We start from the raw sequence: 25,832 nt of genomic DNA, 5'->3' as shown, positions 1-25,832 counted from the left end.
ATAGAACTTAAAGTATCATGTAATCTTCTTTCTTTCCTAGGTTTACCATTATTATGGCCCTGCTTTAGAATTTGTGCAGATGATAAAATTATCAGATCTACCCTCCTGCTATATGTCGGACTTCGAATTTGAGTTGTATCCTTTTCTTTACATGTTCATTTTTAGATTACGTTTTCTGTGTCAGGTACACTGTTTCCTCCATATTTTGATATTTGACTGTACTGGGGATTTTTCTTTAATAATATTCAGCATATTTTTAATTGCCATGGTTTCAATGGAAATTCTACAACTTTCAAAAAGAAAACCTCCTTCAAGTACTATACTTCTGCTTCTAAAATAGGCCGAAGACTTTCTGGTATTGCTATTCATTGCTAATGGGGTATGGAGGATGGAGAAATGTTAGGAATATGTGCAGAAAAACAGTAATTTATATACTTCTGAAATGTTCATGTGTTTCTCTTGTCATCAGCAGGACAGATATATAAGCACCAGTCCACTGTATCTTTTTATATATTTAAGTAACTATAAATGCTATCTCATGTATCTGCAAATATTCAACATTTTTAGGCTCTCTTTTAAGAAAAGGATTTTTAGAAATACACTTAACAGAACAGAACATTTTGTATAAAAAGAAATTGTTGCCTGGAAATGGAACACTCGCATGGTGTTCTTTTGTGTAGAAACTACAGTTTTTACAAATCTCTTTTTCTGATAGTTTATAGGGCTGCTCTTCATAGAAGCACTCTTTTCTTGGTATATTTTCAGCATTAGAAAAATAATTATCTTTAAGGAAAGGAGTAATTATGAATTCCTACAGTTAAAATTTTTAATAAATAATCTAAGAACCTTGTGAATACTGTTTTGTGGTTATCATTCGTCATTTCTTTAACTCCTTAGTTCAGAGGGCTGACAAAAAACAATACCAAACAGAATTCCATGTTGTTGTTGGAGCAGATTTCCTCTCTGCGTGGCAAGGTATAGGGTTTTTTTGGTTTTCTTTAGTTTTTAATATAATGTTTAAGAATGAGTGAAAAAAGGAATATAGTTTGTTAATCTGTTTTGCATAATAAGTTTACTTCTTTAACATAGGATTTTGGTCCTAATTCATATTAAGATACTTTGGACTTCCCATAATAACACCAAAGTCCTCTGCAGACATGAAATGATGTTGAGTTTTTAGAAGAGATTTTCAAAATTAAGCTTCATGACTGACAATTTCATTAGTTTTAAAATTTGAAAACACATTATTATTGTTAACCTACTCCTTCAATATCTCATTTCAGTTATGTGAGAAGATATTCATATGCTTGCATTATCTTTTTTGTGGTAAGACAGGTGGAAGTAAGAAAAACTTCTAAACCCCACTGTATTCTCATTTAGAAGTTTTCAGTTTTTCTTTCTTAATTCTGGTGATGTTTGTGAGATATGTGTCTATTTCAGTGTGTGTATATATATATTTTTAAGTCATGTATTTGTTTTTTTGTTTTTAAAGATTTTATTTATTCATGAGAGACACACAGAGAGAGAGGCAGAGACACAGACAGAGGGAGAAGCAGGCTCCATGCAAGGAGCCCAATGTGGGACTCGATCCCAGGTATCCAGGATCACACCCTGGGCTGAAGGCAGGTGCTAAACCGCTGAGCCACCCAGGCACCCCAAAGTCATCTATTTGAAGTCAAGTATAGTTGTTAATGGGAAAAACTAAAAGTTTGCTTTTCTTTCTGGTTGTTTATCTACTGTGTTTCTATGAAAATAACTTTTTTTTCAAAAGAATTTTATTTATTTACTTATGAGAGATACAGAGAGAGAGGGGGGCAGAGGGAGAAGCAGGCTCACCTGAGGGAGCCTGATGTGGGACTTGATCCTGAGAGTCCAGGATCATGGTCTGAGCTAAAGGCAGACACTCAACCACTGAGCCACCTAGGTGCCCCTATGAAAACAAATTTTTTTAAAGATTTATTTATTTATTTATGATAGACATAGAGAGAGAGGCAGAGGGAGAAGCAGGCTCCATGCTGGGAGCCCGACGCGGGACGCGATCCTGGGAGTCCAGGATCATACCCTGGGCCAAAGGCAGGTGCTAAACTGCTGAGCCACCCAGGGATCCCCGAAAACAATCTTTAATGCACAGAATATTCATTGACAATATTTACTTAACGTTATCTTACTGTTTTAACAACAAACTATATCAAACAATTCTACAGGGAGGAAAATGATTATTGTAATTATAGTTTCCCCATGGCACTATAATCAAATATTGGTTATAATTCCCTTAGAAATTTGATACATAAAGGAAATATGATTTTGGCCTTAAGATGGTTGACTATATGGTAATTTAAAATTTTGTCTTTACAGTTAAGCATCTGAATCTCGCTTTTGGCTCAGGTCATGATATTAGGGTTGGGAGATCAAGCCCTGCATTGATTAGGCTCCACCCTGGAACGTGGAGCCTCCTTAAAATTCCCCCTCTCGCCCTTGCATGTTCTCTCTCAAATAAATCTTAAAATTTGACTTTCAGCCTCTTCCATAAAATTAAGTTTTGAATAAGTATGCCTAAATGTTTATTTGATAAAGTAGCTTTTGAAGCAATAGCCTGAAGTATAATATTAGCTGATGTTTTTATGCTCAAAGTATATCTAATGTGAAATTTAAAATTTTATGTTTTATTTGTCTAACATGTATCTTATTATGTGCTAGACACTGTGCTAAACATTAGGGATCCAGTGATGGATTGCACAGATGAGGACTATCCTCATGGAACTTACATTTTGGTGGGAAAAATAATAAACTCTATGAAAACAGGAGCCTGGGTGGCTCATTTGGTTAAGTAGCCACCTCTTGATTTCAGCTCAGGTCATAGTCTCAGGATCATGAGATCCAGCCCTATGTGGGGCTCTGCAGTAAGTGTAGAGCCTCCTTAAGATTCTTTCTTCCTCTTCTTCACCCTTTACACTCCCGCTTTCTCCAAAACAAAACAAAAGAACTCTGAAGAAAATAAGCAGACTATAATAGAGTAATAACATGGAGGATCTACTTTAAACAGATTAGCAAGATCATACATCTTTACAAAAATATGCACATAGAAGTCTTGTGAAGTTGTATAGTTAAAAAAAAAAAACACAAAAAATTAAAAAAAATCTGTTCCTATTTCAGTTCAAGTAACTAGATAGTTCTCTGTATAACCTTATCTAATTCACCTAATTTTGGGGGGCCTCTTTTTTCTAGGAATTGAGAATATCATTTATCATTAGTCACCTCACCTGTGTTATCAAACAGGGAAAGGGAGGAGTATGATAGAATAGAAAGTCTCAAGTAAGAGTGTATGTACTTCAGAAAACTTAGATTTAAGTCCTAGCTGGCTCTACCACTCACTGGCTTTCAACTTTTTAAAATTGTAAACTCTAAGTAATAATCCCTGTTTTATTCATCTCAAAAGTTGCAATGAAAACCAAATTGGAATATTTATATTGTATTTTCAATTGTTTTGTTTTAAATTTGGTAAATTAGATTATCATTTTTATTGCTTCTTGGACAATGACAATGCAACATTCTTGGGGGCACCTGGGTGGCTCATTTGGCTGAGCACCTGACTCTTGATTTCGACTCAGCTCATGATCTCAGTCATGGGATTGAGCCCTGCATTGAGTTCTGTGCTCAGCACAGAGTCAGCTTCGGGTTCTCTTTCTCCTTCTCCCTCTGTATCCTGCCCCTGCTTGCATGCTTTCACTCTTTGTTTCTCTAAAATAAATAAATAAAATATTTAAAGAAATATTAGAATATTCTTTATGAATAAAAGACAAATAAGTGATGGAACTTTGTATAGATGTCCTACTTTAATGCAGCAAAAGGGATGATTTTCGGAAACATAATTTAGCTAACATAGCTCTAAATGTGAAGCACTGTATCTTCCTTTTATATTGGGTCATAATTAGTCTTTTACATTTTTGAAAAAGTACTTTTGATTTGTGTGCTCATTCTTTGAAGTACTTCTAATGCTTTATAACTTGAGCTTCATTTATTTATTCAACAGTTTTGTGTATGATGCTAGGACAGATACTGCCTGTTGTGTGTGTGCCAGGTACTTGTTTTAGATCCTGGAGAGAATAAAATGGACAAGGCCCCTCCTTAGGAAGCTTTCATAGTACTTAAAGTCTAGTGATTATATGATCTTAAGTTCACTTCTGACTTTAAAAAAAAAAAACTTTGATTAGTCCCAGAATAAAAATAAAAACCTTTTATAGTAGGTTTTAAAAATAAAACCTTTTATTAGCTTACTAAAAAATAAGAGGATTGTTAAGGGAACATGATATCTACTAATCAATTGTATGACCAGGAAGTTTTTTTTATTTTGTTTCATTTGTTTAAAAAAAATTTTTTTTTTTTTTTTTTTTTTTTTGAGAAAAAGAGCATTAGTGGCGTGGGTGAAGGGTGGTAGTGATGAGAGGGACAGAGGGAAAGGGAGAGAGAGACTCTTAAGGAGGCTCTACACCTAGCTTGGAACCCACTGCAGGGCTTGATCTCACAACCCTGAGATCATGGCCTGAGCTGAAATCAAGAGTTGGATGCTTAACACACTGAGTCATCCAAGTACCCTAGGAAATATTTTTTTAAGGAAAGAGTTTGCAAAGTTAGAAACATGATCGCCTTAGTGCCTGCTTGTTTGGGTTGTGCCTACTGAAAAGATTGAATCAAGGTTCAAAATTCAGGTTTGAAATGGTATTTGATTTTTAAATTCTGGGGATAGAATGATAACCTAGAAGCCTTATCCTCAAGTCTCAGAGTGTATCTAATGAGAAGTGCATAAGTGAGAACAAATTATCAGAATCGAAGTTTGTTATGAACCCATTATAAACAATTGACATAAATGTATTATAGGAAATTGTAGCTTATGGGATTTAGAAATATTTATTTTCATATTTATAGCAAATATCTGTTCAAGAATAAGTTGTCTCAGACATTTGGCTATTTCTTTGGCTGGGTAAGACATTTATAATATCAGGCTTTAAGTTGTGCATTGAACTGCATTTAGCATCTCTAATGTATTAAGTAATAACTATAATAATTATATAATTAAGGTATAACAGCTGTCTATCCTTTGTGCTAAACACCTTTGTTATGCATTTTAGGCTATATAGTCTTACTCATGCAGGTATGAAGAACTAGAATTTAGTGTTTCAAAAGTTAGATCTTTTTATACTTAATGATTATTTACTGTTGCTAATATCTTTCATTTTTAGTGTCTTCTACGTTGTGAAATACATTTGACTTAGAATAAAAAAAGACGTGGCTGTAATAACAAAGAAAAATAAACATTTAATTTTTCTTTTTTTTTGCTCCTAATATATTTATTTGTATACCTAAGAATATAGAAGATAGTAAATAGCAGTAAAACTAATACATTAAAGTATTGACTTAGTATCATATATGTCATGAGACTCATTCATCTACAAAGGACCATTAAAAGTGATTTTTCATTAGATTTAAGATCTATAAAATATCATACTTAAGTTTCCCCAGAGTTAAAAAATGATATTTATTGGGATTTGCTGATTGTTGTAGCTTACATTTCTAACCAAACAGGCAAAATGTAGCTTTCAAAGTATACTTTGTTTTATTCAGTTTGTAATCGAATTGAGAATTTACCTAAATATAATATGCGGGATCCGTGGGTGGCACAGCGGTTTAGCGCCTGCCTTTGGCCCAGGGCACGATCCTGGAGACCTGGGATCAAATCCCACGTCGGGCTCCCAGTGCATGGAGCCTGCTTCTCCCTCTGCCTCTCTCTCTCTCTCTCTCTCTCTCTCTGTGACTATCATAAATAAATTTTAAAAAATTAAAAATAAATAAATATAATATGCTGGCTTTGGGAAAAACAAATATTTAATAAACATCTTATGCCCAGCCCTGGGAATGCAAAGATGAATGAGCTGAATTTTCTCATAAATCAGTTGGAAGCTGCTGTATGTTCTCTGGCATAGGATTCATGGTTTCTTTGCATTTTATACTTTAGTCATTAAATCTCTGATTTCTAGGAACAGAAATTTTGAAATTACCTACAAATGTATTGTAATTTTGAAACCAGAACAATAATCCATCCAGTCAAAAGGTTATAAAATTATGGCTAAGTATGAAAAAAATCTTTTGATGATGGCATTCCCAGCCTCTCTCACTGTTTGCAGATATACAAAGAAATGACACTACAACCTGAACTTAAAGCAAATATCGTGAATAACAAGGTTTTCAGAAATACATAATTTTTTTTAAGATTTTATTTATTTATTTATTCATGAGAGATAGAAAGAGAGAGAGGCAGAGACACAGGCAGAGGGAGAAGGAGGCTCCATGCAGGGAGCCTGATGTGGGACTCGATCCGGGGTGGGACTCGATCTCGAGTCTCCAGTATCATGCCCTGGGCCGAAGGCAGCACTAAACTGCTGAGCCCCCCAGGCTGCCCAGAAATACATAACTTAATGGAAAACGGTTTCTGTGTCTGACTACCTTTGTTGGGTTTTTTACCTTTTTTTTCCCTAACAGTTTGGGCATTGTTTTTGGTTTTCCAGTTTTTACAGTGGACTTATGAGAGAGTATGAAAAAGTACCTGTTATATAGGTGAAATTTGAGTGGAAAATTGTCAGGTGACACTATTTAAGAATTAATTTCAGTGGTCACTAAAAATACGTTCTGTTTTATCTAGGTTGGTGCACTTTTTGTATTGCCGTGTACTATTAGTAACATAATTATTCCACCTCCCAGCCAACTCAGCTCAAGAAAATGGAGAGAATACATAGCTAAAAAGCCTAAGACAATCAGTGGTAAGTAATAAATTTTTTAAGTTGTTTTATAAAATGGAGATGACATTCTTTATGACAAAATATTATTTATTACTTAGTTTTAAAACAAAGCCATAGCATTTTAAGATTTTTTATCTCTAATAGCCTACTGTTAGTGACAACAAAGTATATGCTACCTTATATATTCAAAAAAATAACCAGTGATCTAAAGGCAATTTTGGTTAAGTAGATAGCTGATTATATCAAATATGGGTTTCTTAGAGACATTTCAGGAATGAAATTTATGAAATAAAGTAGTTAGGTGTGCCTGGGTGGCTCAGTTGGTTAAGCATCTGCCTTTAGCTCAGGTCAAGATCCTGGGGTCCTGGGATCGAGCCCTGCGTTGGGCTCCCTGCTCTGTGGGGAGTCTGCTTCTCCCTCTCCTTCTTCCCTGACCTCCACTCATGCTCACACATGCACTCTCTCTCTCTCACTCTGTCAAATAAATAAATACAATCTGAAAAAAAAAGAAAAGAAAGTGATTAATTTATCATATGGTACATAAAACCTTGTGATTATAGTTTTCTGAAGAAATAGAAGTTATTTAACAATTATATGCTATGCAGTGTTCTACCGACTTTAGAAATATTGGCTCATTTAATTCTTATGATAGCCCTATAAATTTATTTTTATATCCATTTAACAGATTCAGAAATTGGGACTTGAAGAAGTTACAGAGCTGTTAATTGGCAGAATCTTGGTTCAAATCCTGGCTCCGACAGTTAATAGTTCTGTAACTTCTCCAAGGATTTGAACCCAGGCTTTGTTCTTAATCACTGCACTGTATTGCATCTAATGCTTTATTACATTCAAAATATCATTATAAAAATGAAACCTGTTGTAAAATCACACCATTTATATTCAAACTTTAGTATTTTTTGAGGTAATTATGCCTCAAAATGTTAGTTGCTTGCCCCAGTCGTATAGCTAAATGGTGCTTCTTCATAGTTTGCTTATATGTACTTGGTTTTTTGTTGTTGTTGTTGTTGTTGGACAATAATTTGTTTAAATTATCTTTGAGCTTATAGTTAGTTTTCGTGTCCCATGGTATGAAGGGACTAAGATCTGGAATGGAAACATACTGACCTGGATCGTTCTAGAAGAAAATTCTAGAAAGATTCCAGAGCCATAGAATCCTGAGGAGTACAAATTTTATCGGTAGCTTACACAGTATTATATAGGTGAGATGCTGAAATCCATCTTAGCAAATGGTGAATTTGAAATGGAGATGATATCTATATGGAAATTTAAATTTAGAATTTGAAATCAGGTCTATTATGCCTAGAGAATGGTCAGGGCTAGAGATTTAGATTTTGAGTTTACCACCTGTTTTATTTATTTGTAACAAACCAGCCTAAAACTAAGTAGCTTCAAAAAGCAAATGCTTTATTTTTTCATTTTATTTTTATTTATTTTTTTAAAGATTTTATTTATTCATGAGAGACATAGAGGGAGAGGCAGACTCATAGGCAGAGGGAAGAGCAGGCTCCCTGCAGGGACCCTGATGCAGACTTGATCCCAGAACCCTGGGATCATGCCTTGAGCCAAAGGCAGACACTCAACTGCTAAGCCACCCAGGTGTCCCAAAGAGCAAATGCTTTTTGAACTAGGTTTACCTGGGTGGATTCTTTTTTTTTTTTTTTAAGATTTTATTTATTTTGAGGGGGCGGGCCGGGGAGAGAGCATGAGCCGGAGAAAGGGCAGAAGGAGAGGGAGAAGCAGACTCCCCGCTGAGCAAGGAGCTTGCTCTCAGGACACAGGAATCATTACCTGAGCGAAGCCTGAAGCTTGACCCGCTAACAGGCTTCCCCACCTGGATGGTTCTTCTGCCATTCTCACCAGGGGTCACTGATGCAGCTGCACTGAGCTTATGGATTGTTCAAAAGTTGAACTCAGCTTGGGATGCAGTGGCTGCTATCTTACTTTCTCCATATAATCTCGGAGCCTTTTCCTTGCCCCATGCTTTCTTCATGTGATCTCTAGCAGGTTAGCTGGAATTTTTCCATGGAGGCTTAAGACTCCAAAATGTACAAAAATCAAAACTTCTAGGACTTTTAAGGCTTAGTCCCAGATCTGGCCCAGTGTCACTTCGTTGTTTTTTGTTTGTTTGTTTTAAGATTTTTATTTATTCATTCATGAGAGACAGAGAAAGAAAGAGAGGCAGAGACACAGGCAGAGGGAGAAGCAGGCTCCATGCAGCAAGCCAGACGTGGGACTTGATCCCAGGTCTCCAGGATCACGCCCTGGGCCGAAGGCCAAACTGCTGAGCCATCCAGGGATCCCCCAGTGTCACTTCTACTGTATTCTTTTATTTAAAGCTACTCACAAGAATGGCCCAGGTTCATAGGGGGATTGTGACTAGACAAGGGTGTGAATGCAGAGAAGCCCCCAATGTAAAAGCCTACCATGACTGTGTGCAGGTAATAGTTGAAGCCCTAGGAGTGGCTAGACAAAACCACAGCATGACTAGAGAAGAGAGTCAAAGCTAGGATCTTCAGAAATAACCTGAGTTTAAGGTAAAAGTGAAAGAAAAACTAAAAAGTAGTTTAGCAAATGGTAGTAGAAAGACCCTAGGGGGCTATAATCATTAACATCAACAACAAAATACCATTTATTGCATATTACCAGTGTGGGAAATAAAGGGGAGTCAAACTGGTCCTTCCACTTGACAAAGTAGTTGCACGATCCCAATCAAGTGATGAAGGCACTTTGAAAAATCAGTTTTTACTCTGTTTAGTCAACAGTATGAAGGTGAAGTGAAAGATACTTCCAGAATGTATGACCTAACATAATTGTAAGAATTCAGAACAGCTTCCTGGAGGAACAGGTATTGTTAATATAGTTTGTTGCACTGTACTAGTACATAAAGAAGTGCAGCTTTGGCCCTTCTCAACTCCTCCCAGGGAATAGATGTATATATGGTGATTTTGGCAGATGCTAAAACAAAAACAGAAATAGATTTGCTAGGTGGCAGTAGTCAATTTCACTTACTTTACATGAAATCCTAGGATAATATTTATCCATTTCTCAACATTACACGTGTGTAAGGCTTACTATGAATTGAATATTAATATCTCCTAATTAAACTTGACTGTGATCTGGACAGCCCATTATTAATTTTTCCTTTGTAACTTTTATAAAGGTAATTTATTGATTTAGAATTTATTCTTAAGTGGATTTTTTTCCCATGCTTTTTATTGCAACTTTAAGAAACTACCTTAAAAAAAGAAAAAAAGAAACTACCTTAGCATATGACTTGATTTGATTTCTTTAAATTATCATCTCTTGAAATTTGGAGATTAATATTGGTAACTTCTGAATAATAAGACATATATCACATGACAATCTTCCAAGGCAGATTGTTGATTACTGATTAGGCTGTATCATTAAATGCTGATTATGCTGCTACTTTACGGTATTTTTTTTTTTTATCTTGGAAGTAGAAACAATCAAATTGGACAGCTGATTATTAAGTTCTATTCTACCCATAGCCCTTTCTGTAGGGGAAATTATTTATTTCATGACAGAACTCCTTTTGTAAAAGAGGAGCCAAGTTTTAGCTAGCATAAAGTTTTAATAGCTCTTACTTAGGAAAACATCATATCCCATTATAGTGCTACTACAAGTAGCTTCTCTCACTATTCTAAAGATATCAACTATTAGATGAAACTCTTAAATCAATGTTCTGTGTTCCTGAAACTTACTACATCATGTCCAGCTCTGCTTTTGGCTGGACTGTTGGCTCTGCATCTCCCCTGTCATCCATGCTAAACTGTATACGGTTCCTTTAAGCTATTCTCTGATTTTAATCCTTTATGACCTTATTGTTCATTCATTCTTTCCTTTAGTCAGTCACACCTTTCATTCATTTTTTTGAGATTGAGTAAATATTATGTATCAGGCATGGTAAAATAATCTGGAGGTTAGTAATGAGCAAGGTAGACTTGATTCCTCCTTTCCTGGAATTTATTTATTTATTTTTTTGAAGATGTATTTACTTATGATAGACACAGAGAGAGGGAGAGAGGCAGAGACATAGGCAGAGGGATAAACAGGCTCCGTGCTGGGAGCCCGACGCGGGACTCGATAAACAGGCTCCGTGCTGGGAGCCCGACGCAGGACTTGATCCTGGGACTCCAGGATTGCGCCCTGGGCCAAAGGCAGGCGCCAAACCACTGAGCCACCCAGGGATCCTCTGGAATTTAAACTATAATAGAAAATAGATATCAAGGGGCACCTGTGTGGCTCAGTGGTTGAGCATCTGCCTTGGCTCATGTTGTTATCTGGAAGTCCTGGGATCGAGTTCTGCATCATGCTCCCTGCAGGGAGCCTACTTCTCCCTCTGCCTATGTCTCTGCCTCTTTTTCCATGTCTCTCATGAGTAAATAAATAAAATCTTAAAAAAAAAAAAAAAAGAAAGAAAGAAAGAAATATCAAGAAGCCATTACAAGTCTTACTTAATTATACCATTGTTTTCAATAGCAACCAACCATAAATCCAGAAGAGATAGTACTTGAAAAAAGTTAGATGTGGAAAGACTATTTATTATGCTAACATTTGTGGTAAAAACAACAATTTGGAGTATGTGTGTAAGCACTTGTATGTATTTGTTTATATAAATAGAAGTTTTGCGTTAAATATTCAGTTTTTCAGCAGATACTATTATCGAATATCCACAGTACAGTAGGCACTGTTACACATGCTGGACCAGCAGTGAATAGAACAAAGTCCATGTTCTCAGGAAGCTTACATGACTGTGGAGGTAATGAGTTTAGGTTTTACCCCAGAAGCCCATATGGCTAGGCCTCTCAGTTTTGAGGGGCCTTTACTCCAGTCATTTTCTCATTCAGGACCTAATTTGCCATCCCATCGAAAATTGCAAACAGACTCTTCTCCTGACTTTATATCCATTTCTCCAACTTTATTTTTTTTCTTGTTAGTACTTACCACTACCTAATATAGTATGTGTCTTTTTCTCTCACTCAAAGCCAGAGGAGACAAGATGGAGTTTTTAATTTTTATTCATTTCTTTATTTTCAGTGCCTGGAACAGTGCCTGATACTTATTAGGTACTCAAAAATAGTTGTTAAGTAATACATGAGATTTATATTTCCAGGTAGTGATATTTGTTGTCTGGAGAAGTAAAAGAATTTTGAATGGATTCCACCCATACAACGTGAATCAAAATATTTGCCCCAGTTTTTGTTCGTTCCTTAGGTTTAACAAATTATCTCTGATGAAATAACATACATATATATATTAATTTGAACCATATGGTATTGCTGTACTTGTATATCAAAAATTGTTAGGTATCAGCAGTTGCATATGGTTTGACCTAAAATAGAAAAACAATGTTCCAACTGAATTATGCTTAAATTAAACATAGCCAAAGAATGATTTTTAACAGTAATTTTCAGTGAAATAGCTAGAAAGTATTATGATACTAAGAAAAATGCAAAAGAACTATGTGAACAGGGAACGCCTGGGTGGCTCAGTGGTTGAGCATCTGCCTTTGGCTCAGGTCATGATCCCTACGTCACGGGATCGAGTCTCACATCAGGCTCCCTGCGAGGAACCTGCTTCCCCTTCTGCCTATGTCTCTGCCTCTCTCTGTCTCTCTCATGAATAAATAAATAAAATCTTTAAAAACAAAAACATAACTATATGAACAAATGCAACTGAATTACTCTGAAGAAAGGCTTCTATATGTAAAACTTGTACTGAAAACGTGTAATGAAAAGTGCCTGGCTTACCATATGTTCACAGAGAAGTTTTACAGAATTGTCAAAAGATTCAATATTGATCATTGCCTAACTATACATTACAAATGAATAATCTGAAGTATAGAGAAATCAAGAAACTTCTCTAATATCACAGGGTACAATCAGAATTTTCACCCAAGTCTGAATGTATCCACAGACCATCCAGATAATTTTACTATCTTGAGTTCTATTGTTGTCTCATTTTTTTTTAATTGGAATTCTTTTGAAAGAGAATATTTTAAAGGTACTCTTGAAAAAAGTTACTGTTTTGTTGACAGACAAGTGTCTTCTAGTAAAAGTATTTTTAAAGGGACTAGATTAATAAGGACTAATGAAATGTTTTGAATTGATGAATCATGTGCCTTCTTGATTCTCAAATCAGTGTGATAAGAGTGTTTCAAAATAATGAGCTGAAACTAATAAGGTTAAAATGAAATGACACTGGGTTCAGGGCATTATTGCAGATGGTAGGACTTCTGGTAATGAACACTAGCAGCCAACTTTACTGTGTTAACTTTTATTGAATATACCATTCAATGGCATCCTCGTTGTCTTTAAGCATATATAGAATGTTGCCCAGGATAGACCATGTATATATTAAGTGATTAAATAAGGCTAATAAATTTAAAAGGGTAGAAATAATGCCCAGTATGTTCTTAAATTACAATAGAATTAAATTAGAAGTTAGCAAATACCAACGTGAGGAATACTTTAAATATTTGGAAATTAGACTCTTCTAAATAACCCATAGGTCTAAAAAGAAACCAAAGGGGAAATTAGAAAATGTTTTTAACTAATAAAACCAAAACATATAAATTATGGATAGCATGTAAGTCAGTACTAAGAAGATTGTAAATGCTTATCACAGAAGAAAGATCTAAAATTAGTAATCCAAACATGAACCTCAGGAAGCTAGAAGACTGATTCCAAGTTAATTAGGAAGAAGGAATGAGACCAGAAGTCAGTGAATAAAATGCTGAAGACTACATCTAACAAAGAAAGTGCAAGATCTGTACACTGAAAACTACAAAACTTACTGAGAGTAATTAAAGAAAATAGAAGTAAATGAAAAGATACACCGTGTTTGTGAATTGGGAAACTCTATTTTAAGATGGTACTTCCCTCTGAATTGACCCATAGATTTAATTCATCTCTAACAAAATCCCAAGAGGACTTTTCATAGAAATTGACAAACTGATACAAAGTTTATATGGAATTGCAAAGGTCTTAGAATGGCTAAACAATGTTGAAAAGGAAGAACGACTTTTGGGAACTTACATTACCTGATTCACAACTTCACAGCTATAAAGCCACAGTATTCAAGACAGTGTGGTATTGAAGGAAGAACATACATGTATCAATGGAACAGTATAGAAATAAAGATACCAATGGGAAAAAGTCTCCTTAACACAGTGCTGAAAGAACTGGATATCCATATGTAAGATTTTTATGTAAAAATTATCTCTAAATGGACTATATAACTAAATGCAAGCATTAAAACTATAAAACATCTATAAGAAAATATATCAACCAAAAGGATCTATAAAAAGAAAAAAAATCTATAAATTCACCCAAACTAAAAATGTCTACTTTCAAAAAAAAAAAAAAAACTAAGAAAAATTATTTATTTTTTTAATTTTATTTTTTAAAAGATTTATTTATTTATTTTAGAGAGAGCTCATGTGTGCAGGAGCAGAGGAAGGGGCACAGGGAAAGGGAAACAAGCAGTCTCCCTGCTGAGCATGGAGCCTGACCTGGGGTTTGATCCCTGAACCCTGAGATCATGATGTGAGTCAAAATCAAGAATTGGATGCTTAACCTCCTGAGCCACCCAGGCACCCCAGAAAAAATTTTTAAAAACTGCTAAGAAAAAACATTTCCTATTTTTTTGTTTTTTATTTTCCTTCTTTATTTGAGAGAGAGAGAAAACAAGAAATGGGGAGGGCCAGAGAGAGAGAGAAAGAATGTGAAGCAGACTCCCTGCTGAGGGGGAGCCCAACGTGGGGCTTGATCCCAGGACCCTGAGATTCATGACCTGAGCTGAAGGCAGGTGCTTAACCAACTGAGGCACCCAGAAAAAACATTTCCAGTCATGTCAACAGTGGACAGATACATTAAAAAAAAAAAAAAATCTTGCAACCCAATTAATAAATAGGTAAGAGACTTGAGTAGACATTTCATTAAGATACATGAATAGCTAATAAAGTACATGAAAGATGTTTAACATCATTAGTCTTCTGGGAAATGCAAATTAAAACCACAATGCAATTCTATAATATGCTTACTAGAATGGCTATTATTAAAAACAGTGACTATCAAATGTTGATGAGGATGTGAAGAAACTGCAAATCTCACACATAGCTGGTGATGGTGTAAAATGGCATAGATACTCTGGAAAACAGTGTAGCAGTTAAACTTACACTTAACTGTGCAACTCAGTATTTCTATTCCTAGGTATTTATCCAGGAGAAATGAGAACATATGTTCACACAAACACTTGCAAGTAACTGTTAATAAGAGCCATATTTATAGTAGCTAAGAACTGGAAACTATGCAAATATCCATATGAATAGATAAACACAGTTTGTTTTGTCCGTACAGTGGAATATTGCTTAACATATTGAGGCATGACAAATTTTGGGTGTACCTAAATATGGTAAGTTTATATCGAATTTCTATAAAAAGCTAAAGGTCCAGAAAGAAGATCAGTGGTTGCCTGAAGCCAGGAATAGGAGGGGAGATTGGCTGCAGAAAGATAATGGGAGTTTTCCAAAACTGGATTATAGTGATGGATGCATAATTATATAATTTCCTTAAGTTAATCACATTTATACTTTGATATGTGTACATTATACCTCATTAAAACTTTTTGTGAGAGAGAGATGGAAGGAAAGAGAGAGGCAAGGAGGTAAGGCAGGAAGGAAGGAAGGTCAAAAAGGAAGAAAGTCTATCGGGGTCCTACCTGAAAACAGTTAAATACAAATTTCTGGGGAGGAAACCAGGCCCTCAATAGCTTGTAAAAGCACTCAAGTGTTTCAAGTGCATCCAGCATTAAGAACTTTTGCCCTAGATGTGCTTTTTTCAAAACCCTAGGCTAGAGAGCCACTGTTACTGAAGAGAAAGTCCTTCAGATGCTCTGAGACAAAAAAAAAAAAAAAAAAAAAAAAAGAATCACTATCTTAGGCTTTTAATTCTTTGGTTAGAAAATCAGGATAGTAATACTTGCTTAGTGTATCTCACAAACTTGTTTGAATCACAGTTGGTGATGAAGGTAGACACTTTGTAAACTCTGCAGTAGCTTTTGTTATTCTGTCAATCTTAAAGGGTGTCTATATCTATGGAACAGTAAAGAAATCCTTGTTCTTCATGATTAAAAGATCTTGAAATATCTTCTGAAGTTTGTCTATTCATTGTAGCTTTCAAATTGCCTCTTTTACTATGTTGTAACTAAAGGGAAATATATAAAGTTTATGATCCTAATGTTACTTACTCATTTAAAATAGTCATGGTGCAATTCATAATTTTTTCTGCGTTTTTGGAATCTTCACAGTAAGAGGTGTCATACAGCTATTGAACAATACTATCGTTTCTTAAGCCATTTCAGATTTATTTTTATAATTGAGCCTGGAGGCATTTTCTTGGCTAGTCTCCGTGAAGCTAAGTTTCATGTTAGATTGCTCAAAGCTTAGTCTGATGAATAAACAGGTACTGTTTAGTGGGGAATCAAGCTAGGCAATAAATATTTTGAAAATGCTTTGTAAATATGATTAGATTGTTGTTGTTTTCCTTATGATTCCCTAGCTGACCCTAAGGACCATTTCAAAGATTTGAGTCTAGAATTGTAGGAACAATGGCATTGTTGAGAAGTGTGTAGCTTCATAAAATCCCTACATTGAAGACTAGATTTTATTTTATTTAATTTTTAGCATGATTATCAAAATAATTGTGTATATTAATTGGTTGTTTCTTAAGATATATAGATGGGGGATCCCTGGGTGGCGCAGCGGTTCGGCGCCTGCCTTTGACCCAGGGCGCGATCCTGAAGACCCGGGATCGAATCCCACGTCGGGCTCCCGGTGCATGGAGCCTGCTTCTCCCTCTGCCTATGTCTGCCTCTCTCTCTCTCTCTGTGACTATCATAAATAAATAATAAAAAAAAAAAATTAAGATATATAGATGTAGATATATAATATTTGTCAGAGGATTTACTTAACCAGAATATCTTATACCCTAATCATCCTGAGATATTTTTCATTATATCATATGGAATATTATTTCCTCCTTATAGTAATACTCTTTAGTATTTTATATTGTTAAACTTTTAAAAAGAGAGGGTGTTACAAGATTTTAAGAACCACTGAGGAACTTATTTGGTATAAAATATGACTTTATTTTTATTTTACTAGAATTTTGTTTGCTAATGAAACTAAGAATGATCTATCTCTTCATTATAGTTTATATATTATTTGTAAAACTTGTTACATTTAAAGGGCACTGTAGTTTCTACCTCTTTCATTTTACCTATATAGTAGGTCCAAAATGGATGTTGGAGAGGACATGCAAGCCAATCGATCTCTTAAAAATTGATAGTGTAAAAGTAACTGAAGAAAATAGAGGGTACATGAGTGCCTGAAGTCCGTTAAGTGTCTGACTCTTGATTTTGGCTCTGGTCATGATCTCAAGGTCATAAGATAGAGCCCCACACTCAGGAGAGAGTTTGCTTGAGATTCTCTGTCTCCCTCTGCCCCTCCTTCTGATGCTCACTCACTCCCTCTCTCTCAAATAAATCAATCTTAAAAAACAAAGAAAATAGGTAGAAGTTTTCTGTTGTGATCATTTCCCCTTATTTCTTTAGGAACTGCTATGAGAATTGAATAACAATGCTAATTGTAAATCTATTACTCTCTGTAGTATTTACATAAAAACTACTTAATAACTCTTCAGTTAACATCTGCCAAACCTGGAATAACATTTTTTTAAATGACTGCATAGTCATTATGATTAGGGGAGTTCCTTAAAATAAATATTTTTCCTTTGAGAAAAATAAAATTGTTTTAATTACAGGCTTCCATGATTAAAATGCTCATAAAGGTGATGGAATGTAAAATAAATGTGGAAAGGGTGCTATGGCTTGAAGGGGCACCCATAAATTAAGTTGGCAAAGTGCTAAGTTTGTAAATGAATTAAAGTAACTATAACTCTTAGCAAACTTGAGTTTCAAATGCAACTGGTAACAAGGATTTTTCCTTCCTAAAACCTTTATTGAAACTCCTTTTCTCAGATTGATATTTATAAACAGTATTAATGGCTCTATTGAATAAATTTATTTTGTACTAGATGGTTGTTTAGAGAGATGAGCTTTAAGTCGCAGTATATTCATCTGTGAAATAAACCGTTTTAATAAAATTACAGTTTTCTTTGTCTATGTATATATGTACATATATATGTTTGTAAGTGTACTCATATGTATATATATATACATATATATATATATGTATGTATCATGTTTGTGTAAATTCCAAAATGCTAAGAACTTTTTTATGAGCAGAATCTTACATTCCTAAGACAATTACATATTAAAAAGTTTATAATTCCTACACCATACAATTCATTTAGAGTATACAATTCTGGTTTTAGTCTATTTACAGCATGGATTGTGTAACCATCACCACGGTCAATTTTAGGACATTTTTATCTCTCCAGAAAGCAACTCCATAGCCTTTAGCAGTCCCTCCCCATCCCCAGTGCCTGCTCCTCCTCCAGCCTTTGGGCCACTACGGATCTGTTTCTTTCTGGATAGATTTGCCTATTTTGGACATTTCATATAAAAGTAATCACACAATAAATATGTCATCTTTAATGACTGACTTCTTTCACATACAGCATAATGTATTTAAGGTTTATCTTTGTTGTATGATATACCAATACTTCCTTCCTTTTCATTGCTGATTATAGCTCTGTCATTTGGATGTATCACTTATTATTTATTCACACATCAGTTGACGGACACTTTAGCTGTTGGCTCTTTGGGGCTATTGTAAATAATGTTGCCATGAATATTTGTGTACATGTTTTTGTGTGAACATTTGTTTAAAATTATCTTGAATATAAACCTGAAAGTGGAATTTCTGAGTCATATATTAATTTATAAGTTTGACTTTTTTGAGGAATTTTCAGACTTTTCTAAAGTAGCTGTATCGTTTTATATTCCCACCAACAATCTATAAGAGTTCCTTTTTCTCTATACCTATACCAGTACCTGTTTATTGTCTATAGTTTTTGTTATATTCTTCTAAGGGAGGTGAAGTAGTATCTTTGTGGTTTTGGTTTGCACGACCTTGTTGGCTAATGAAGAACATCTTTACATGTGCTTTTGGCCATTTGTATTTATCTTTGGAGGAATGTCTATTCAGATCCTGTACTCAGTTTTAATAGAGTTGTCTTTTTATTAGTGTTAGAGTCGTGGAGTTATTTATATATTCTAGATACAAATCCTTTATAAGATATATAATTCACAAAAACTTTGTTCTGTGGGTTGACTTTAATTGATTGGTAATATTTATTGAATAGTTAGTATATGTCAGGCAATGATCTAAGTAAGCACTTTCCCTGCAGCATCTCACATTTAATCCTCATCATAGCAACCTTGTCATATGGATGCTTCTTTTTTTTTCTTTTAAGATTTTATTTATTTGAGAGAGATACAGAGGGGGGGAGGGGCAGAGACACAGGCAGACTGAGAAGCAGGCTCCATGCTGGGAGCCTGATGTGGGACTGGATCCTGGGTCTCCAGGATTACGCCCTGGGCCAAAGGCAGGCTCCAAACCGCTAAGCCACCCACGCTGCCCTTTTTAAAATTAATAATTTTTATTTTTTAGAGCAGTTTTAGAGACTCAGCAAAATTGAGCAGAAAGTACAGAAAGTTTCCATATAGCCTATGTCCTCACATATAACCTCCCCTGTTACCAACGTTCCACCCCAATGGTACATTCGTTAAAATTGATAAGCTTGCATTGACATACCATTATAACCGAAGTCCATAGTAGGTTGACTTTTCATTCTCTTGATGGTATACTTTGAAGCACAGAAGTTCTGAATTTTGGTGAAATTTAGTTTTCGCTTTTTTTCCTTTTGTTTTTTCCTTTTGTTTTTCCTTTTGTTTGGGTCTCTTATTTAACAAACCATGGCCTAATCCAAGGTCATGAAGATTTATGCCTTTTTAAGAGTTTTAAAGTTTGGTTTGTAAATTTACATCTATGATCCATTTTGAATTAATTATGATATATATATATTGTGAGGTAGATGGGTAGGGGGTCCAGCTTCATTCCTTTGCATATTGGTTGTTCAGTTGTTCCAGGACCATTTGTTGAAAAGACTGTTCCTTCTCCATCAGATCGTCTTGGCACCTTTGTTGAAAATCATTTGACTGTAAATGTGAGGGTTATTTTTGCACTCTCATTTCTGTTCATCTGTATGTCTGTCCTTATACCAGTCCCTCAATGTCTTGATTATGGTAGCTACATAGTAAGTTTTCAATCAGGGAAATATGGATCCTTTAAGCTCCTTTGCTCTCATCACACACTCAAATTCTTCTCATTTTTCTATCCTCTCAGAATGATTATACAGTAATTTTAAATTAATATCCATTGTTTTAATTATTACGAGTATGTAATTGCTCTTCAACGTTTGAAGTGTTATTTTTCCTTTCCTGTACAGTCTTTTGTTTTAGCTAGAGCTAGTGAATCTTTTTATATATCCAGCCATAGAGCCTTCTCCCAGTGGTAAAACTCATTTCAGTACCTTCAGGCACATTAAGTATTCTATCAATGTTTGTGTAAGAAATCTCTTCCAGATCTTTATGACCTGTCTAATCCAGACTTCTTTTTCTAGATGTGTTCCATAGCTTTGGGTTTAAAAGACTATTTATTCATCATTATGGAAATTTCTTCTGCCCTTTTTTTGTTGGTATCTTTAATCTTCCTTTTTCTTCCTTTAGTCCCCCGTTTTAGTGGAGCACATTCTCTAAAATCTTCCTGAAATTTTGAAGGTATTGTCCCATTGTCTTCCAGCTTTTATTTTTGTTTTTATTTTTTATTTTTTAAAGATTTTATTTATTTATTCGTGAGAGACACAGAGAGGCAGAGACATAGGCAGTGGGAGAAGCAGTCTCTTTGTAGGGAGCCCGATGGGGGACTCCATCCGCAGAGCCCAGGATCATGCCCTGAGCCAAAGGCAGATGCTCAACGGCTGAGCCACCCAGGCCACCCTGTCTTCCAGCTTTTAGTGCTGTTGTTTAGAATTCTAGTGCTGGGATCCCTGGGTGGCGCAGCGCTTTGGCGCCTGCCTTTGGCCCACGGCGTGATCCTGGAGACCCGGGATCGAATCCCACGTCAGGCTCCCAGTGCATGGAGCCTGCTTCTCCCTCTGCCTGTGTCTCTGCCTCTCTCTCTCTCTCTGTATGACTCTCATAAATAAATAATAAAAAAATTATAAAAAAAAGAATTCTAGTGCTATTTTTTCCTAATTTTTTAAAATAGGAAACACGTATTTTCTCTGGAATTTTGTAGAATCTTCTGAATCTTTCTGAATTTTCATGATCATGTACCTTAGTGGCTCTGTTTATATTCTTATATTGGGCTCTCAGCATTCCTGGAAGCTGGTCTTTTTTTCTTTTTTAAGACTTTAATTTATTCATGAGAGACACACAGAGAGAGACATAGGCAGAGGGAGAAGCGGGCTCCTTGCAGAGAGCCTGATGTAGGACTCAATCCCAGGACTCCGGGATCATGACCTGAGCCAAAGGCAGACGCTCAAACACTGACTCACCCAGATGCCTCAGCTGGTCTTTTTATTGTGGAAAGTGTTCTTATAATTATTTTGTTGGTAATTTCCTTGCCTGTGCTTTTGCATGTTCTCACTTCTGTCATTCCTGTGTAGATGTTGTTCCTCCTGGATCGTGTGTCTGTGTCTCTTTCCCTTCCTCACTATTTTCCATTTCTTTGTCTTTTTACTATGCATTCTGTAGATTCACTGAACTTTTTTCTTCTAGTCTTTTAGAGGAAATACATGTTTATGCTTTTTAATTTTAATTTTCATGAGCTTTTTCTTAATGTTCTTATAATCTGTTTTTATTGAATAGATGCAATATCTTCGCTGAGGATTTTAATGATCTGACTGGTTTGTTGTGTGTGTGATTTCTTTTTACTGCATATTCTTTGTTTCCTTGCAAGTCACTTTTTTCTGTTTATTTTGGCATCTAGTTTTCATACTAGCAACTCTCCTTAAGAGCCCATAACTTTTGCCTGCCTGTCATATTTAAGAGATGGTATCAGTAAGCTAATGGGAAAATTTGAGTGCAGGATTATAGCTTGTTGACTGATCTTCATTTTAGGGTGATCTCATTGGGATCTTAGCTGACTCCAATGTTGGGATCCGTCAGTCTTTCTTCTAGGACTGATCACATTTCCAAAAGAAATTTCAATTCTATTATCTAGCTTCTAAAATTCTAGAAGTTATGTAGGTAAAGAAGAGTAAAGGGCCTCAATATTCAGTATATCAGTATACAAATACACATTTTAACCACTGATAATTAACTTTAACTCTCCTCTCTGTCCAGTATCTCTCAGGAAGGAGACACCTTGTTTTACTTTCTGCAAAGAATAAACACTATTCTGGACTGGGGAAAGGACAATCATGTGTCTCAATAGAATAAGGAGTGGTCAGGCTGCCAAACTGCTTCTCGCAGACTTCAACCTATTTTCTTATTTCACCTTCACATTGCTTCCAGTGCCACCTGGGACCATCATCCCAGAGTCTTGTCAGGGATTGTAGTATAAATTATGTTGCTTCTAAGCTTTCTCTACTGTTTTTCTCAGCTTCCTTAGCAGTCTTTTACCAATTATTCATCTGCTTTCCTGCTTTCAGAATTAGTTGCTATTGTCTCTTCTGTCAGATATTAGTCCTTGTAGATTTGTGCTATTTTAAAAATCTCTTTATTCTCATTTTGTGGAATTTCAGCAGATAGTGAAAATGAATGCCTATGTCCAATTTACCATCTTCAAAAAAAAGGGACTCTACTTCTATTTTTAATCTCAAAGGCTTCACAGTTTTTCTTTGACCTTCACTATAACCCTCACTTGATTTGTTTTTAAAATATACAAGAAGCTGTCTTAACTGACCTTCATGTAACTGGCATGCCAGATTAATGAGTACTCTCCCTGTAAAATACATTATGGATGCCCACTGCAGAACCGAATAGCTACCCTAAAGTGTATCTGCACACTTCTGCTCCACTAGTTGAATTGTATGTGCTTGCAGGGGTCAGTTTCTTCCATTTTAAAGAAATAGAAGCTGGAAGTAGTAGTTGATATATTATGGATGTGGTCATACAAGAAAGATACCATGGAACTCTAGTGGGCCATTTCAAAAGCTAATGAAAAGTACACATAATTTTAAAGTAAAATGTTTTAAAGTAAAAAACAATCATTTTTGTTATGAATTTCAGCTTTCAGTTTTCTGAGTTAAATGAGTAAGTGCTACCCAAAGTGTATTGGATAATAACTTGTTTTCAAAAAACATAGAAAGTCATTATAGCCTGTAGGCCAAATATATGATTTTGCCATGTTGCATCTTGAATTTTCACATACTTAACAAGATAATTGTTTTTGCTTAGTTCCAGATGTTGAAGTGAAAGGAGAGTGTTCTAGCTATTATCTCCTCTTACAAGGTAATGGTGACAGAAAATGTAAAGCCACATTGATTCATTCAGCCAACCAGATCAATGGCTCAATTGCACTCACTTTAATTCATGGAAAGATGAAAGCAAGGACAGAAGAAGCCAAACAGAGTAAGTGTTCATTTTAGGTGGAAAATGTTTTTTTTTTTTTTATTTTTATTTTTTTAAAATTTTATTTATTTATTCATGAGAGACACAGAGGGAGAGAGAGGCAGAGACACAGGCAAAGGAAGAAGCAGGCTCCATGCAGGGAGCCTGATGTGGGACTCGTTCCCGGGACTCCAGGATCAGGCCCTGGGCTGAAGGTGGTGCTAAACTGCTGAGCCACCCGGGCTGCCCAGAAAATGTTTTTATATTTGTTTGTATATGCAGTTAACTTAGGTGGTTTTTAATGAATTTATTTTCCCCAAACTCCATTTCCCTTTCAATTTGCCTTTTATTTCAAACATATAGCATGTTTGGACAGTTTGGAGTCCAGATAATTAATCCCTTTTTCATTATACTTGGTAAAAGTTAGTGGGTTATCTTTCGATTCCAAATAGGAAATTTTTAGTATTTTCCACATTAAACATATTTTCCTATAATTTATCCCTCATTTTTAGTTACTTCCTCTCAAGCATCTTGTTCCATTTTATTGCCCATCTTGAAGTTAACTTCTCTTAGAGCATTGTTCTAAGAAACCACCAGGTTTTTTGACCCAGCCTGAAGTCATTTACTGTCATTTTTACCATAGCAGTACCCTATCAGTTTCAGAGAGCTAGCCTAGATTGATTGTGGAAGGACTACACAATGGGTGAATGGTAGGTGTGGTTGATTGGGGCATCTTTAGAGACTAGCTTTCATACTCCGTCTCTGCTTTGTTTAGGAGTTTGAGTAGCTGAGCCCGTAAAAGAAAATGTTATGGAGGGATTTCTACTCTGTTACTTGAATTCCCTCAATTTCAAAGGGAGGTCAGAGCTTAAAATGCAAAATAATTTAGTATACTTGATTTCTACATCTTAATTACTATTTTGAAATAAGCAAGAGCAAGAGAGATGGGTAACTGACTTTTATTTTTTAAAAATATTTAATAACTTTCTGTGAACTGAGTATTATTGTCATAGAACATCCTTAATACTGACTTTTTTCTATTTCTCAGGCTTTCCTTTTGACTTCTTGTCACTTCCACATTTTTCGGGTGAGCAACTTATACAGAGAGAGAAACAGTTAGCTAATGTTCAAGCTTTGGCTTTGAAAGAATGTCTGAGTAAGTAATGATTTGTACATTTCATTCTACGTTAAGAATGTTAACTCATTCAGACACAGTGCTTTGTTACTGTCATACTTTTTCTTACACATTTTGTCTTTTAGGTAAAATGCTTATTTGTAGAACTATCCTTGATAGAGATGATGCAGAGTAGGAAAGGTCTGCAACCTTTTTCCATCGGATTCAGAATCTTCCTGTCTATTCGTACATTGCCGTTAACATTTATAAAAAATATATATATATATTTTAAAGATTGAGTTACTTATTTGAGAGAGAGAAGAGGGGGAAAGGGACCGAGGGAGAGGGAGAGAAAGTCTTAAGCAGATTCTACACTGAATACGAAGCTGGAGCCTGATGGAAGGCTCAATCTCACGACCCTGAGATCATTACCTGAGCCGAAACCAAGAAACTGTGCTATCCAGGTGCCCCATAAAAACATTTCTTTAGGAAAATTTTGTCTTCCATTCTTCCATTTTTTAAAAAAATTCTGATTAATATAGATCTTTTTATAAAATTTCTCATATATTTTTGGTTGTAACAGTAGAATAGAGACTGCAGATAGAAGAAAATACAACTACAAATAAATTAATGTGCTAACTTGACTATTGATTCTTAGACTTTAACTATTAGTAACAACACATTTCATATATATGGCAGAATGAAGTTAGCATTATGGATTTTTCCTTATTCAGGAAGCTAACACTTTTTCCAAGAGTCATAGTTTAAGGTCTTACCTCTATTACTAAATCTTAACTTAGGGGATCCCTGGGTGGCTCAGTGGTTGAGCGTCTGCTTTTGGCTCAGGGTGTGATTCCAGAGTTCTGGGATCAAGTCCCACATCGGGCTCCCTGCATGGAGCCTGCTTCTCAAAAACAAAAATAAATCTTAACTTGGTATCAGTCTTAACTTTTTTAAACAAATAATCATTAATTACTACCTACTATGAACTTATTTTAAGGCAATTGATAGAGAATTTTTAATTGATTCAAATTGTGAAGCCTCTTTAGTTGCATATAGAAAAAGATGATAATTAAATTGAGTAGATACATTATAAAATAACAACCGTCTATTTTTTCTTTAAAAGCATTTTAAAACTATCTTCAGTTCAGTAGCCTATTTTACTCAATGGAAAATAATTTTAGAATACTTGGTCTCAATTATTCAAGAATTACCTACTTTTTCAATTGTGCAAATCAGGGTAATTGCGTAGTCTTGAGCTTCTCCAACCATTGATTTTTTTTTTAATTGTATCGATATTA

General features: G+C 35.2%; 1 protein-coding gene across 5 annotated transcripts in view; it reads left to right on the top strand.

Moving 5' to 3' along the window:
• The window catches only part of LOC121499146 (MDM2 binding protein), a 72,411-nt gene that overhangs the window by 13,057 nt on the left and 33,522 nt on the right, over positions 1-25,832 (top strand). For 4 of the 5 annotated variants that reach the window (XM_041769694.1, XM_041769695.1, XM_041769692.1 and 1 more), the window contains exons 9-13: positions 41-184; positions 898-975; positions 6,695-6,812; positions 23,265-23,438; positions 24,466-24,573. In XM_041769694.1, the coding sequence (XP_041625628.1) occupies positions 41-184; positions 898-975; positions 6,695-6,812; positions 23,265-23,438; positions 24,466-24,573 (622 nt within the window). The remainder of the gene's footprint in view (positions 1-40; positions 185-897; positions 976-6,694; positions 6,813-23,264; positions 23,439-24,465; positions 24,574-25,832) is intronic. The other variant, XM_041769693.1, reaches the window with a different exon arrangement.

Source organism: Vulpes lagopus, chromosome 9 (assembly GCF_018345385.1).
Source record: "Vulpes lagopus strain Blue_001 chromosome 9, ASM1834538v1, whole genome shotgun sequence".
Lineage (NCBI taxonomy): Eukaryota > Metazoa > Chordata > Mammalia > Carnivora > Canidae > Vulpes > Vulpes lagopus.
The sequence above is the reverse complement of the archived record's forward strand: the minus strand, read 5'-3'. Positions and strand labels throughout refer to the sequence as shown.